Below are 15,000 nucleotides of genomic sequence, written 5' to 3'. Positions count from 1 at the left end.
AGGGCATGTAGCAGAGAGAAGAGGGCACTGAGGAGGATCCCAAGGGGCAGGGTGTGGGGCAGAGCACCGAAGGGGGGTAATCCATAGGGCAGGACATGGTGCAGAGGGGAGGGCAGTGTGTAGGTACAATGGGTCATAATGTGGGGCAGAGGGGGTATTCCATCGTGCTGAATGTGGGGTGGGGGAGGATCCTGTGGGGCAGGGTGTGGGGCAGAGAGGGGGGATCCTGTGGGGTCGAGGGGGGATCCTGTGGGGGCAGGGTATGGGGCAGAGGGGGGGATCCTGTGGGGGCAGGGTGTAAGGCAGACGGGGGGGATCCTGTGGGGGCAAGGTGTGGAGCACAAGGCAGGTCTCTGGGGTGGATTCCCTGGGGCAGGATGTGGGGCAGGAACACGGGGGAACCGGTGAGTGGAGTTCCTATTTCCCTTGCGATCCTGAGTCACACACAGTGACACATGCTTCCCCCCCGCCCTCCCCCCCACTTCCCCCCGCCCTCCCCTTGCCCCTGCCCTTCCCCCCACTCTCCTCTGCCCTCCCACTCCCCCCACTCTCGCCTGCCCTTCCCCCCGCCCCCCCTGCCACTCACCCTTCCCCCTTTCTCCCCATTCATTCCTTGCCCTCCCCCCCAACCCTTCCCCCTCCCCCCTGCCTGCCCCACTCACCTCCTGCCCTTCCTCCCCACTCCTCCCCCCCACAAAACCTGTGGGGTGGGCAAGGGGGACCCCCCCCACAGTCTATTCAGGCACCTGCTGCTCCCAGCCCCAGGCATTTCCCCACTGCACCGTTATGGGGCGTGGACTGATGGAGAACCCAGAGATCCGCCCCCCCACAACATCCTATTCCCGACATGCAAACAGCCAGAGCTAGCACGGATCCCCCCCCCAATCGGACACCCCCCCATGATACCAGGCACTGCCCAGATACACAGTGACACCCCCCCCCTTTTAGCCATTATATAGGCGGGGAAACTGAGTCACGGTGGGAGGCTGGGGCGTGGGGGGAATCGGAAGTGGGGAAGGCATTGGAGGAGGGGGAGGAAATTGCTCAGTTCCGGGGGGGCGGTGAGGGGAGGGGGGTTCTGCTCAGGCAGGCGTGGGGGGGGGGGCAGCGGGGCTGACCGCCCCTCCCCCCCAGCCGGAACCTGCCCCGCCCTGGTTTTACCGCCCCTAATGTCTCTCCTTCCGTCCCCATGGCCCCAGGGTGATGTCATGAAACTTCCCCTCCCCCACACCTGAGGCATGTCCCCTCCCCGCCCCGGGCCTGACCCCTCCCCCTCCCCGCCCAGGGCATAAATACAGGTGAGCCATTTACCTGGCCAGGTAGCGGGCAGAGAGCGAGAGGATTTGTAGCTGGCTGGAGGCTGCGCGTTTTCTCCACGGACCCTCCCTTCCCCCCCCAAGTCTTTTGTTTGGGTCGCACCCCACTCCCGGATCCACGCGCGTTTTGTTTGGGTCGCACCCCACTCCCGGATCCACGCGCGTTTTGTTCGGGGGACCGCGCTCCCCGGATCCACGCGCGCTTTGCTCCGCCGCCTCCCAGCTCCAGCTTTTTTTGAGGGGGGGTTGCATCGCGCGCCCTGATCCACGCGTGTTTCCGGATCCACGCGTGTTTGTTTGTTTTTCTCTCTCTCCTGGGTGGCTCGCCATGGCCAACTCCGGGCTGCAGCTGCTGGGTTTCGTGCTGGCCCTGCTGGGCTGGGTGGCGCTGATCGCGGCCACCATCCTGCCTCAGTGGCGTATGTCGTCCTACGCGGGGGACAACATCATCACGTCCGTGGCGGTCTACCAGGGGCTGTGGATGTCCTGCGCCTGGCAGAGCACGGGGCAGATCCAGTGCAAAGCCTACGACTCCATCCTCAACCTCAGCTGTGAGTGGGGGGGGGGGGCGTGGGGGAACCCCACTGCAATGGGAGGGGGGAACTCCAGTGACTTCTGAGCCCCCCTCTTTGCCCCCTGCCCGTTCGTGGGGAGCGGTCCCCCCCTTTCCAGCGCTTTCTTCCCTTACCCCCCCTCCTTCCTAGAGTCAATATTTGCCCAATTTAGCTGATAAACCCTACGCGCCTTTATAAACACCCGCTGGTTTCTCGCCCCCGCCGCCCTGCTCCAGTTCTGGGGCTCCCGTTCTTCCCCCCCGCGGGCGCCCCCTCTGCTCCCCCGGTTCTGGGGGGGGCCCTTCCCCGCCCGCGCCCCCTCTGCTACCCCGGATCATTGACCCCCTTTCCATCCTCCCCCTGCTCTGGGGGTCCCCCTTCCCGCGCCCCCTCTGCTCCCCCGGGCTCAGGACCCCCCCTTCCCGCCCCACGCGCGCCCCCTCTGCTCCCCCGGTTCTGGGGGGGCCCTTCCCCCGCCCACGCCCCTTCTGCCCCCTTCCTTCTCCCGTCCGCGCCCCCTCTGCTCCCTCGATCAGTGACTTTCCATCCTCCCCCCTGCTCTGGGGGTCCCCCTTCCCGCGCCCGCACCCCCTCTGCTCCCTCGATCAGTGACCCCCCTTTCCATCCGCCCCCCTGCTCTGGGGGTCTCCCTTCCCGCGCCCCCTCTGCTCCCCCGGGCTCAGGACCCCCCCTTCCCGCCCCACGCGCGCCCCCTCTGCTCCCCACTCCCCCCCTCCCAGGCGCTCTCATTTCGATCCGCCTGTACAATCTCCCCCCACCCAGCTATTTCCCTGGGGGTTGGCTGTTAAATTCACCCCAATATCTCCCCTCCCGTCTAGTGAGATGTTAACACCCCTTTAAATGTGTGGTGGGGGGGAGTGGACAGAGACCACCCCCCAGTGGGATCGCAAAGCCCCTTTAAATTGGGGGAGTTGAGAGCTCTTTTTAAAGACCTCCCTTCCCCTTCCATTGGTGAGGTGTGAATTAAAGGGGAACCCCCCCTGCACCCCCAGCTCTCCTGCGTTTCTAGATCCACCCTCTCCCCAGTCCACTCTCCTCTCTTCCTTTCCTTCCACTGGTTCATTCCTGTCTTTCTTTCTCTCTTTCTTCCTCCCCCCCCAGAACCGGTTCGGTCACTCCTGGGGCCTCGCCCTGCGGCTGAGACCCAGGACAAAGGGCGACATGAATGGATTTCCCCCCACTCCCTTCCTGGGCCTCCACCCCCCCCACACACACCCACACAGGTGGACTCTGCCTGCACCTGTAAGGGGCGGAGGGGGGGGCTGCCTTCTTCCGCTGATTAAATTTCCGGAGATCAAAGTCCCACCCCACAGGGAAAACAGTCCCCTGGAGTGAGGGGTCTGGGGTCCAAGAGCTCTAGGGGGGGCCTCCATCCTCTTATGCATTCACTCCCCCCCCCACACACACACACTTCTTGCCCCTCTGGAACGAGACAAGGAAAGTGGCCCGCAGAAAATGCAGCAAAAAAGTTTTCAGATTTGCCTGAGCGCACATGCCCTGGTTATGGGGCAAGCCACACTAAGAGGAAGTGGGTCCCAGTGGTTGGAGGTTGGGAGTGTGGCAGGACTCCTGGGTTCTCTCCCCAGCTCTGGGAGGGGAGTGGGAGCTGGTGGGTTAGAGCAGGGGGCTGGGAGCCAGGACTCCTGGGTTCTCTCCCTGGTTCTGGGAGAGGAGTGGGAGCTGGTGGGTTAGAGCAGGGGGCTGGGAGCCAGGACTCCTGGGTTCTCTCCCTGGTTCTGGGAGAGGAGTGGGAGCTGGTGGGTTAGAGCAGGGAGGGCTGGGAGCCAGGACTCCTGGGTTCTCTCCCCGGCTCTGGGCAGGGAGTTTATTATAAACAGTTCTGCATAACAATCCAGGCCTCTTAATCTTATCGGGTTGTGTTATTTGGGAAAATAAACTCCCTTCATCCAGCCCACGATAGGAGACCTAATCGCAACCACAGGGGTCACAGGGCCATGGCCTGCCGGGATGGCAGCCCCGGGTGCCCTACCAGGCCTCATCTGCCCTTCATCCTCAGGTGCTGCTCGTCCTCCTCCTTGAGAAAACCTTGCTCAACATCCGAGTGCAGAATAGGACCAGAAAGTGGGAGCCCGGACTCCTGGGTTCTCCCCAGCTCTGGGAGAGGAGTAGGGGCTGGTGGGTTAGAGCAGGGGAGGCTGGGAGCCAGGACTCCTGGGTTCTCCCCAGCTCTGGGAGGGGAGTGGGGGCTGGTGGGTTAGAGCAGGGGAGGCTGGGAGCCAGGACTCCTGGGTTCTCCCCAGCTCTGGGAGGGGAGTGGGGGCTGGTGGGTTAGAGCAGGGGAGGCTGGGAGCCAGGATTCCTGGGTTCTCTCCCTGGCTCTGGAAGGGGAGTGGGGCCTGGTGGGTCAGAGCAGGGGGGGCTGGGAGCCAGGACTCCTGGGTTCTCTCCCCGGCTCTGGGAGGGGAGTGGGGGCTGGTGGGTCAGAGCAGGGGGGGCTGGGAGCCAGGACTCCTGGGTTCTCTCCCCGGCTCTGGGAGGGGAGTGGGGGCTGGCGGTTAGAGCAGAGAGGTGGGAGCCAGGACTCCTGGGTTCTCTCCCCTCCATGTGGGGAGCAGGGGCTGGGAGCCAGGACTCCTGGGTTCTCTCCTGGCTCTGGAAGGGGAGTGGGGGCTGGTGGATTAGTCTGGGGGCACAGTGAGGGGGGAGGTTATCTAATGCTGTGTGAATAGCTGAGGTTTCGGGGTTGAACAGAATTGGGGGCAGGGCTGTCTTGGGGCACAGAGGATGGCGGGGTGGGGGCTGACATGGGAGCTTAGTGGCCTTTGCCAGGGTAGTAATGCCTGGAAGGTAAACACCACACCCAGGTTATTTCAAACTGCTCCTGGACTGGAGAAACTGGATGTGTCGTTGGCAGCCTGAGGGTGGTTATTGAAACTCAGGGCACTCCCCTCCCGGAGCTGGGGACAGAACCCAGGAGTCCTGGCTCCCAGCCCCTCTGCTCTAACCATCAGCCCCCACTCCCCTCCCAGAGCCGGGGAGAGAACCCAGGAGTCCTGGCTCCCGGCCCCCCTGCTCTGACCACCAGCCCCCACTCCCCTCCCAGAGCTGGGGAGAGAACCCAGGAGTCCTGGCTCCCAGCCCCCCCTGCTCTAACTACCAGCCCCCACTCCCCTCCCAGAGCCGGGGAGAGAACCCAGGAGTCCTGGCTCCCAGCCCCCCCTGCTCTAACTGCTAGCCCCCACTCCCCTCCCAGAGAAATTTGTCTCTGTTAGTTTCACTGAAACTCCCTGGCTCTGGTGGTTCCACCTGTCTCTGGGGAGAGCACAGAGGGTGGGGCCGGCTGGGGACAGGGAATGGAGAGCAAACTAGTTGACTCACCCTGGGGCTGGGCAGGGGTGGGGGAAGGCATCAGTCGCTGGCGGGAAGCAGGTGCTGGGGTGTTTGTTTTTAAATTAATGCACCGGGCACCATGGGGGCAAAGTCTCCTGCTCGGCCTCCCCCTGCCCCCAGGTGACATGAGACATGGCAAATGGAGGATTTAGCCTTGCAGGCGCAGAACAGCTGGGGATGATCCTGCCCCCCCTTGTTTTATAACTGGGAAAACTGAGGCAGAGAGGGGCAGAACCAGGGACGGAATCCAGGAGTCCTGAGTCCCAGCCCCCTCCCTCTAACCCACCAGCTCCCACTCCCCTCCCAGAGCCGGGGAGAGAACCCAGGAGTCCTAGCTCCCAGCCCCACCTGCTTTGACCCACCAGCTCCCACTCCCCTCCCAGAGCTGGGGAGAGAACCCAGGAGTCCTGGCTCCCAGCCCCCACTCTGCTTTGATCCTAGATTTCCCTCCCCAGGGCAAATGTAAAGAAGCTGGAATGAGATGCTCTCTACCAAGGTTGTAATTAACCCAAAGCATCTATAGCTTTAGGCTACAAGGGTGACAAATGGTTTCCAAAGTACCCTAGATTTATATGGAGAGTGGGGACTGGTGGTTAGAGCAGGGCGGGCTGGCAGCCAGGACTCCTGGGTTCTCTCCCCGGCTCTGGGAGGGGAGTGGGGACTGGTGGGTTAGAGCAGGGGGGCTGGCAGCCAGGACTCCTGGGTTCTCTCCCTGGCTCTGGGAGGGGAGTGGGGGCTGGTGGGTTAGAGCAGGGGGGCTGGCAGCCAGGACTCCTGGGTTCTCTCCCTGGCTCTGGGAGGGGAGTGGGGGCTGGTGGGTTAGAGCAGGGGGGCTGGGAGCCAGGACTCCTGGGTTCTCTCCCCGGCTGTGGGAGGGCAAGGGTGGGGCTGGGAGCCTGGACTCTTAAGTGTTAAATCAATGGTCACTCTAGCCCAATGTCCTGTCTTCTGACAGTGGTTCAGAGGGATTAGCAATCAGCATCCGATCCCAGCATCTGCCACCTGGAGGTTTAGGGACCCCCAGAGCACTGGGTTGCCCCCTGGCCCTTCTGAGCTAACCCCCATTGGTGGACCGGTCCTCCAGCAACGTCTCCAATTCGTTATGGAAGCCAGTTTTACGTTTGGCCTCCGCCACATCCCCTAGCGAGGAGTTCCACAGATGGGCTGTGCGTTGCGTGAGGAAATACTTCCTTTCTTTTGTACGGAAACTGCTGCCTATTCATTTCATTTGCCGACCCCTAGTTCTCGGGTGAGGAAGAAATACCGCTTCCTCATTGCCTTTCTCCACACCCGTCACGATTTTATAGACCCGTATCAAGTCCCGGCTTTACCGTCTCTTCTCAAAGCTGAAACATCCTCACACGGAAGCCGCTCCAGACCCCGAATCATGTTCGTTTGCCATTTTCTGAACCTTTGCTGAACCCAGCAGATCTCCATTCGGAGACAGGGCGACCACAGCTGCGCATCTTCAAGATGTGGGCGTCCCATGGATTTATCTCGGGGCAACGTGATATTTTCTGTCCCTTGACAATCTGAATGGTCGACGTGAATAGACAACAGGAGTTGTCTATCCCTTGCGGGACGGTCCCCAATATTTTTCTGATGCTGCTGCATATGGGGGGTAGTTCTCTGAAACCCTCCACTCCAAGATCTCTCTCGAGTCGTAACGGCCAATTTAGATCCCAAGATTTTATAGGTACAGTTGGATTGATGTTGTCCCGGGTGCGTCACTTGGCACTGATCAGCACTGGGTTTCCTCTGCCCTGGGGTGAGATCCCATCGTCTGCCTCGGGCGAAACTAGCCCAAGGAATTTTGTCTGTGCAAATTTGCCACCTCCCGGGGCACCCTGTCGATAAGGACACCCTCGTCCCACTGCAATGCCCCGGGCACCCCACGGTGAACACTGACCATTTCTTCCTACCCTTCTAACCTGTTACTGATGCCTGGCTTCTCTCCCCATCTCTGAGAGGACAGTGGGGTCGAGTGGTTAGAGCTGGGGGTGCTGGGAGCCAGGACTCCTGGGTTCACTCTCCAGCTCTGGGAGGGGGGTGTGGGCTGGTGGGTTAGAACAGGGGGGCTGGGAGCCAGGACTCCTGGGTTCTGTCCCCGGCTCTGGGAGGGGAGTGAGGTCAGGTGGTTAGAGCAGGGGGCCTGGGAGCCAGGATTCCTGGGTTCTCTGCCCAGCTTGGGAGGGAAGTGGTGGCTGGTGGTTAGAGCAGGGTGGGGGCTGAGAGCCAGGACTCCTGGGTTCTACTCAGCTGCCTCACCCAATTTCTCTCACCCCCCGACAGCTGCTCTCCAGGCCACGCGGGCGCTCATGGTGGTCTCCATCGTGATGGGCATCATCGGCATTGGCGTTGCCTCCATGGGCATGAAATGCACCCGCTGCGGGGGGGACAACAAGGTGCAGAAGGCGCGCATCGCCATGACCGGGGGCCTCATCTTCGTGGTGGGAGGTGAGTCGAGGAAGGGGCTGGCGGGTGGGTTGCCGCTGGGTTCCTCTACGTACCTAGGCCTGGAGTGGGTGGGACTGCTGGGGCGACTGGCTGAGACCTGGGCAATTCATTTCATGCATGAAATCAGCTGGGAGACAGCACCCGCTAGAGGGGACAGGCCCCTGCCCCATTCCCCCCCACACCCCGAGCCAGCCAGTCCCCGCCCTGGGGCTGGGTGGGACCCAGTGCTCCCTAGAGGGACAGGCCCTGTGTCCCACTTCCACCTTTGCAAGAAGGCGCCGGGTGGCATTTCAAAGCCCGTGTTTCTCTCCTCCCCAGGTTTAGCGGCGCTGATCGCCTGTTCCTGGTATGGAAACCAGATTGTGCAAGATTTCTACAACGTCACGGTACCTATGAATGCCAAGTGAGTTGGGGGCTTCTCCCATGTGTGGCCCTACAGGGTGCTGTGGGGCAGGGAGGGGGATAGGGGGCTCAGCAGGGGGCGCTCTCCCCTGCCAGGCAGGGCTGGCGCTAGCGGGTGCTGTGGGGCAGGGAGCAAGGTGGGGGGCTCAGCAGGGGGCGCTCTCCCCTGGCAGTGGGCTGGCCCCAGGGCGGCACTAGGGGGCACTGTGGGGCAGGGAGTGGGGTGGGGGGCTCAGCGAAGGGTGCTCTCCCCTTGCCTCAATGGACTGTTTAACTGTGTATATATAACCAGCTACCCCGCCCCAGAGGTGGCTGCATCTGAAGGTTTCCTGATTCGAGGCAGGGCTATGGGGGAAAGGGATGGGGCTCACCAGAACAGGGCGGGGCTATGGGGGGGAAAGGGGCGGGCCCACAGCTGATCAGTCTCCCCCTCCCTCCCCAGGTATGAATTTGGATCGGCGATCTTCATCGGCTGGGCTGGGTCTGCCCTGGTGCTGCTGGGCGGGGGTCTCCTGTCCTGCTCCTGCCCTGGGAAATCAGGGTACAGCCAGCAGTACCCCAAGAGCAAAGCCACTTCCCGGACCCCCACCAGCAAGGAATATGTCTAGCGCCCTGATCGGATGCAAGCTCTCCAGCCCGTACCCCTTTCTGCCGTCAATATCCCGGCACCTGCGAAGGGGTTAACTCCTTGCATTGGGGGGTACCCCACTTAGGAATATCGGGGTGCTCCTGAACTCCACAGGGATGTTTTTAAAAGCATCCATGCCCATTGAGATTTGGTTTCAACTTTCCCATGTTTTGGGGGTATAGGGAGGATTTTTGGAGGTGCCATGTGCTTGTGGGAGGGTTAACTGAGTAAGGGGGTACCCCTAAATTCTCTTCAGTGTAGTTGATTGGGGGGAAGAGGGTGGGTTTTCATTTTATAAGTGGGGGAGGGTTTTTTAAGAGCACCCCAAAACAGGATATACCTGTATAAAGGATTTCTTATGGGGCGTGTGTATTCTGCCAGGCGTTGGAGAAATCAGCTCAGAGGTTTTTCTACCTTTTTAGCCGGGGTTAAACCCCCATATAGCTGAACTGATCTGTCTCTGAAGGGGGAGATCCCCACCCTGAAATCTTGCGATCCGCCCTTAAAATTCCCCCCCTTAAGAATCTCGCCCCATAATCGCTATGGTGGAATTGTATTTTATTTTTTATTTTTATTGCAAGGGGGAGGAGGCCCCGTGGGGGAGTTTAATTGGGGTGGTGGGGGAATGGCCCATGTCTTTTTATTTAAAAGCACTCCCGCTCGTTAGGGGGTTTTAAAGAATGATTTGTGCGCGGCTGGGATTCGTGTGGTCTTTGTCCTGTTTTGTACAGAAATTAAAAATTGTGTGTTTTGGAAACAGTGTGCGGTGCCTCCTACTGGAGAGATCTGTCTTTGGGGGTGCCCTCTAGGAATGGGGCAGGGTTCCCCAAAGGAAGAGCTCAGGGTGCGTGCACACTGCCTTCTCCAGGAAAGGTGGTGTCTGCATCTCAGCACCCAGGCGAGGGGTCCCTGGGTAACCGGCCGCCCCACCCCAGAGGTGGCTGCATCTTGGTGCCGGGCGAGGGGTCCCTGGGTAACCAGCTGACCAGCCCCAGAGGTGGGCGCATCTCAGCACTGGGCGAGGGGGTCCCTGGGTAACCGGCCCCCCTGCCCCAGAGGTGGGCGCATCTCAGCGGCGAGCGAGAGGTCTGTCACGGAGTGTGGGGGAGTCAGGCCCTGCACCCCTCTTCCTGGGGACTCGGTGACTCTCAGCCGGTAAGACAGAAGGTTTATTGGACAACAGGAACTCAGCCTACAGCAGAGCTCGTAGGCACAACCAGGACCCCTCAATCAAGTTCATTGGGGGGTTCAGGGAGCTTAGACCCCATCTTGGGGTTCCCTGCATTGCACCACCCAGCCCAAACTGAAACCACACATCCCTCCAGCAGCTTTCTTCCCCCTCCCCTCTGCCCCCATTCCCTTTGTTCGGTATCCTAGGCAGGTGTGAATTCTCCCAACCCCCCTTCTGGCTCAGGTTACAGGACAGGGAGATTCCTTCTCATCCCCCATGTAACCTCCCTGCAACATCCCCAGGTCAAATCTGCCCTGCTCCATGTCCCTATGTAAGCGGCTGCCCCACCCCAGAGGTGGCTGCATCTCAGCACCAGGCCCATTGCCCATCTTGCGCTCCCTCATCCTCTCTATTTTAGGGGGTCCCTCATTCTCTCCCGGCCTTTTCCCTGCCCCCGAGGCTGTCTTCCTCCAGTTACCATGTCCCTTCCCCATGCCAGGTGCCTGGGCTGGCTTGGCAAGTGCCAGACTGGGGGGGCTGTTTGGGTTGTTAGCCGCAACAGGGGAATTCACCATCTTATGGCCAGGGAGAAATCATGCAAGCAGCGAAGAGGCGATATAGGCTATAAATGCAGTAAAAAAACCAAGGTGTTTAATGGGGGGGCCCCCCTTTGGTCCAGAGCTGGGCCTATTCCCCATACTATTCCCATCAGCGGGACTTGGTAGGGTTCCCCCCCTGCCCCCCAGAAGCCAACGCTGAGTTTACATTGCATTCCAGGGGGAACTTCTAGGCACAGAACAAAACTGACCCTATCTCATGTTGGGGGGTCATCTCTGAGTGATGAAGTGAGGGGGAAGGGGGTAACTTTTCAGGGGAGAACCCCCCCAGCTTAAAACCGCTCCCTGGACTTTTTCTTCTGGCGCACAAGGGCCAGAGAGGCAGTGGAAGGAAGTGGTTGCTCGTGGACATGAATCCCTGTTGGCTGCAGCCCCCCCAAGAATGGGACACCCCAAAAGGAAGGGGGGACTGGTGAGGGGGGGCAGGGAGACCCTGAAAGAGAGGATCTCCGGGGAGGGAAATGGCAGAACTGGAGAAGACAATGATTTTGGGGGGGGACCCCTGTCAGCCAGGTGGTCCATGGGTCCCTGCCTTCAGGGCGATGTGCCCCCACCCCATTCACACACATCCAACCACAGTGGGAGGCCACAATGTGCCACATACTGGACAGACCCCCCTGAAAGATTGGGGTCCTTGTGGTGCAGACTAGAGACACCTCCCCCCTCACCCCCATCCCACCACATGCTGCAAAGATACATAGTTAGACAGTTCCTGCAAGGGTCTATAGGGACAAGGAGTCCTGGCTCCCAGCCCCCCCTCTAATCACTACCCCCTACTCCCTTGCCAGAGCCAGGGAGAGAACCCAGGAGTCCGCGCTCCCTGCCCCCGCTCTAATCCACCAGCCCCCACTCCCCTCCCAGAGTCGGGGAGAGAACCCAGGAGTCCTGGCTCCCAGCCCCCACCCTGTGAGTTTAGCCCATAACTCCCAAGCACTCACCCGTGTCTCCAGCTGCTCTGGGTTGCCCCCTACAGCTGCACCTGTGCCTCCTTCCTGCCTCTGATTGGTCCCGGGTTCAACCCGCCCTGAGCTGTGAATTACAGGAGCCAGGTGGGAACACACCTGGGTATAAGAGGATCCAGAGTGTTGGCCCCTCTTGTTTGCTGCAGAGAGGCAAGATGTGGGGTGGCCTCTGTCTGCTGCTGGCCTGGGTGATGTTTGCATTGTCCTGTTTCTCTGCCTGGCCTTTGCCAGGAGCAACGCCAGCTCCCACCCAGGCTCCTGCTTGCTCCCTTCCCTGGGTCCCTCTTCGGGGCCTCCTGCCACCGGGGAGTGTCCAACGCCAAGCCGCCTGGCTGGAGGCAATGGTGCAGGGGGATCGTGGCCTGCTGTGTCCCTACGACGTGGTCCTCCTCCTCGTGGTAGATCTGGCTCAATGCGGGGCCGGTCCGAAGGTAAGTTTGGCTTCCCTGAGCCCCCACCTATGGGTTCTGGAGCACGTTCTCAAGAACTTCCAGGCTCTCCTGATGGTGCACCTCCATCATCTTTTGGTCCCTCTGAATCGTGCTGTCCTTTGGCCCCTGCCCTGTTGAAGAACATAAGAATGGCCCTACTGGGTCAGATCATCTACCCAGTGTCCTGTCTTCGGACAGTGGCCAGTGCCAGGTGCCCCAGAGGGCATGAACCGAGCAAGGAATCATCAAGTGACCCATCCCCTGTCGTCCATTCCCAGCTTCTGGCAAACAGAGGCTAGGGGCACCCTCCCTGCCCAGCCTGGCTAATAGCCACTGCTGGCCCCGTCCTCCATGAATGTACCTAGTTCTTTTTCTAGTCTCGGCCTTCACAACATCCTCTGGCGAGAAGTTTCCCAGGTTGACTGTGTGTTGGGTGAAGAAATACGTCCTTTTGAGCGATGGTCTCAAGTTGCAGGGGGGGAGGTCTAGGGTGGATATTAGGAAACACTATTTCCCGAGGAGGGCGGTGAAGCCCTGGAATGGGTTCCCTAGGGAGGTGGTGGAATCTCCTCCTGAGAAGTTTTTAAGGCCCTTGTTCTGTCACCTGCCACCACTGAGAACAGCCGAGCTCCATCCTCTCTGGACCCCCCTTCAGGTAGCCGAAGGCTGCTATCAAATCCCCCCCTCGGTCTTCTCCAGGGGTTTGGAGGGTGGAACGGGATCAGGGCTGTGGCGCAGGGAGAGGCTTAGGGTGGGGCTTACTTCTGCGCACTGCCCCGTCCGCAGGCACTGGCCCTGCAGCTCCCACCGACTGTGGTTCCCAGCCAATGGGGGCTGCGGGGGGCAGCGTGGAGCCTGCTGGCTGCCCCTCTGCGTAGGAGCCAAAGGGGGCCATGCCACTGCTTCTGTGAGCCACGTGGAGCGGCCCCCGACCCTGTCCCCCGGCTGGAGCACTGGAGCGGGGCAAGCCCCAGCGGGAGCTCGAGGGACAGATTAAAACAGCTGCTCTTTAAAATCTCCAGTGATGGAGATCTTACCACATGCCTGAGCAATTTATTCCAGTGCTTAACCACCCTGGCAGGATGTTTTTCCTAATGTCCAACCTAAACCGCCCTGGCTGCAATTTAAGCCCCTTGCTTCTCGTCCTATCCTCGGACGTTAAGGAGAACATTTACCTCCCTCTTCCTTGTAACAACCTTTTATGGACTTAATACGGCTTTGAAACTTTACTATGCGGACACAAACCGCTGCTTTTAACCAAAAAATTCCTGGTTGCCTACTTCCCAGTTCCAAATGAGATGGGCGGTTGACCGGTCTGTTCGTAACTCTGTTGTTCGTAACGTCCGTGCTTTGTCTACTGGCGTGGATGGAAATCTTTTTTTTCACTGCCTTGTGTGTGTGCATGATGGAATTGATGTTTATGGTTTACTGATGAAAATCTACTGCTGATTTTTATATAAATATTTCAATTAATTTGAATATCTAAATACCGGAGATGGTCTACCAAATAGATATTCAAGATAATGGAGCCTAAACCAAATTAGTCTAAATTATTCATTGCCACTGTTTGTTTTTCCCATGAAATGTTTTGATTCTGACAAAGCAAATTATTGGATGGTTCTACTCCTGGGTTGTTGCTCTGCCTCCCACTTTGGTGTAACTGGCGGCTCCTTCTCTCCCAGACAGGTATTGGTGGCAACAGTGGGATCCCAGTGTCTGGGTGTCTTTGCTGGCGTGGCAAGGCAGGTGTCGTGCATTTTCCCGCCCCCCTCTCCAAAGCAGTGGGTCAGGAAGTTAACACCCCATAGAGACTCGTGGGGCAGGTCTTTCCATCCCTTCCCACGTGTCATCTGAGCAATCGATTCAGGCTCTATGCAGACTCAGGCAGGGTTGCTGAGTCAGTTACACTCAGGACAGCTCCTTCCACGCATGACCTAGACATGTGCCTAATGTTTTTTTTTTTTAAATGCCACCTGAGATACCTCCATGAGCTGGGGACCTTAATCCAGCCCAGGCTACGCAGCCAATCTCAGTAGTTTTTTGGACAGCTGGGGCAGGGAACAACTCTGGATTAATTCCAATGCCCAATTCCTTCCAGGGGATGCTGGATTTCTTGGTCTATACCACCACACTCTCTTACAGCCACCTACCTGCCATTAGAGCCAGCCCAGGTGCGGTCCGTATTGAGTGTTGCTGCCCCAGGTGAGTCTCTAAAGGGAATCCCCATCCTAGAACTCGTTCTCCCATAGGGGGATCCCTGCATGACGTGACAGCAGCCAATCGGTGGCAGACGGTGATGGTGGGAGGGGCCTCCAGGTCAGCTTCCCACTGGAGGACAAATCAATGAGCCTCAAAGATGTTTTAGACGCCTAACTCCCATTGATTTCAATAGACGTTTTGGTGTCTGATAAAGTTTGCGGGTGACCCCTGGCAAATGGGGGGAAGTGGTAAATATTGCACAGGATTGGACACCCCTCAGCTAGTTTTTTACTAGAGCTAAATGGACGTGTAGACATCTAGGATCCAAGAAGGCCCTTTCTCTCCCAGAGAGGTACTGGTGGCAGTAGTGGGATCCCAGCATTTTCTGATAAATTGTCTGATAGTTCGAGGGTGACCCCTTGCAAATGGGGGGAAAGCAGTAAATAATGCACAGGATGGGACACCGCTTGGCTAGCTTTTTACTATAGCTAAATGTACATGTAGAAATCTAGGATCCAAGAAGGCCCTTTCTCTCCCAGAGAGGTATTGGTGGTAGAAGTGGGATCTTGGCATTTTCTGGATGTCTGTGCTGGTGTGGCAGTGCAGGCCAAGCTTACAGCATGGGGAACCCTATCCTCAGATGCCGGGGCTCTGAAAAAAAGTTGGGCGTCATGGTGGGAGATCGGATAAATGTGAGGGTGTGGATCTGATCAAGGGAGAGGCTAGGGTTGAACGATGCTGGGGATGGAGCAACAGAGGGACCTGGAGAAGGTGCAGAGCAGTTATTTGTCCTCTGGCTTCAGCCCTGGTGCGACCGTTGCTGGGGGAAGATGGTGATAAAATTGGAGAGGGGTCAGAGAAGAGCCATGAGAAGGATTAGGACACTTGACC

General features: G+C 59.0%; 1 protein-coding gene across 1 annotated transcript; it reads left to right on the top strand.

Moving 5' to 3' along the window:
• The first annotated feature begins 1,380 nt into the window (after positions 1 to 1,380).
• CLDN7 (claudin 7) lies at positions 1,381 to 9,672 on the top strand. Its single transcript, XM_030542935.1, has 5 exons — positions 1,381 to 1,412; positions 1,452 to 1,867; positions 7,535 to 7,699; positions 8,018 to 8,102; positions 8,544 to 9,672. Exons 2-5 carry the CDS (start codon positions 1,645 to 1,647, stop codon positions 8,707 to 8,709), a joined length of 639 nt encoding a protein of 212 aa, XP_030398795.1. The 5' UTR covers positions 1,381 to 1,412; positions 1,452 to 1,644; the 3' UTR covers positions 8,710 to 9,672.
• The last annotated feature ends 5,328 nt before the right edge of the window (positions 9,673 to 15,000 follow it).

This window comes from Gopherus evgoodei, unplaced genomic scaffold (assembly GCF_007399415.2).
Source record: "Gopherus evgoodei ecotype Sinaloan lineage unplaced genomic scaffold, rGopEvg1_v1.p scaffold_191_arrow_ctg1, whole genome shotgun sequence".
Lineage (NCBI taxonomy): Eukaryota > Metazoa > Chordata > Testudines > Testudinidae > Gopherus > Gopherus evgoodei.
This window is presented reverse-complemented; position numbering and strand designations above follow the sequence as displayed.

Bases quoted from the DNA above. Each gene is read 5' to 3' on its own strand.
- CLDN7 (XM_030542935.1), top strand. From the start codon at position 1,645: ATGGCCAACTCCGGGCTGCAGCTGCTGGGTTTCGTGCTGGCCCTGCTG. The intron at 1,868-7,534 runs GTGAGTGGGGGG...ACCCCCCGACAG, and splicing joins CTCCATCCTCAACCTCAGCT to CTGCTCTCCAGGCCACGCGG. The intron at 7,700-8,017 runs GTGAGTCGAGGA...TCTCCTCCCCAG, and splicing joins CCTCATCTTCGTGGTGGGAG to GTTTAGCGGCGCTGATCGCC.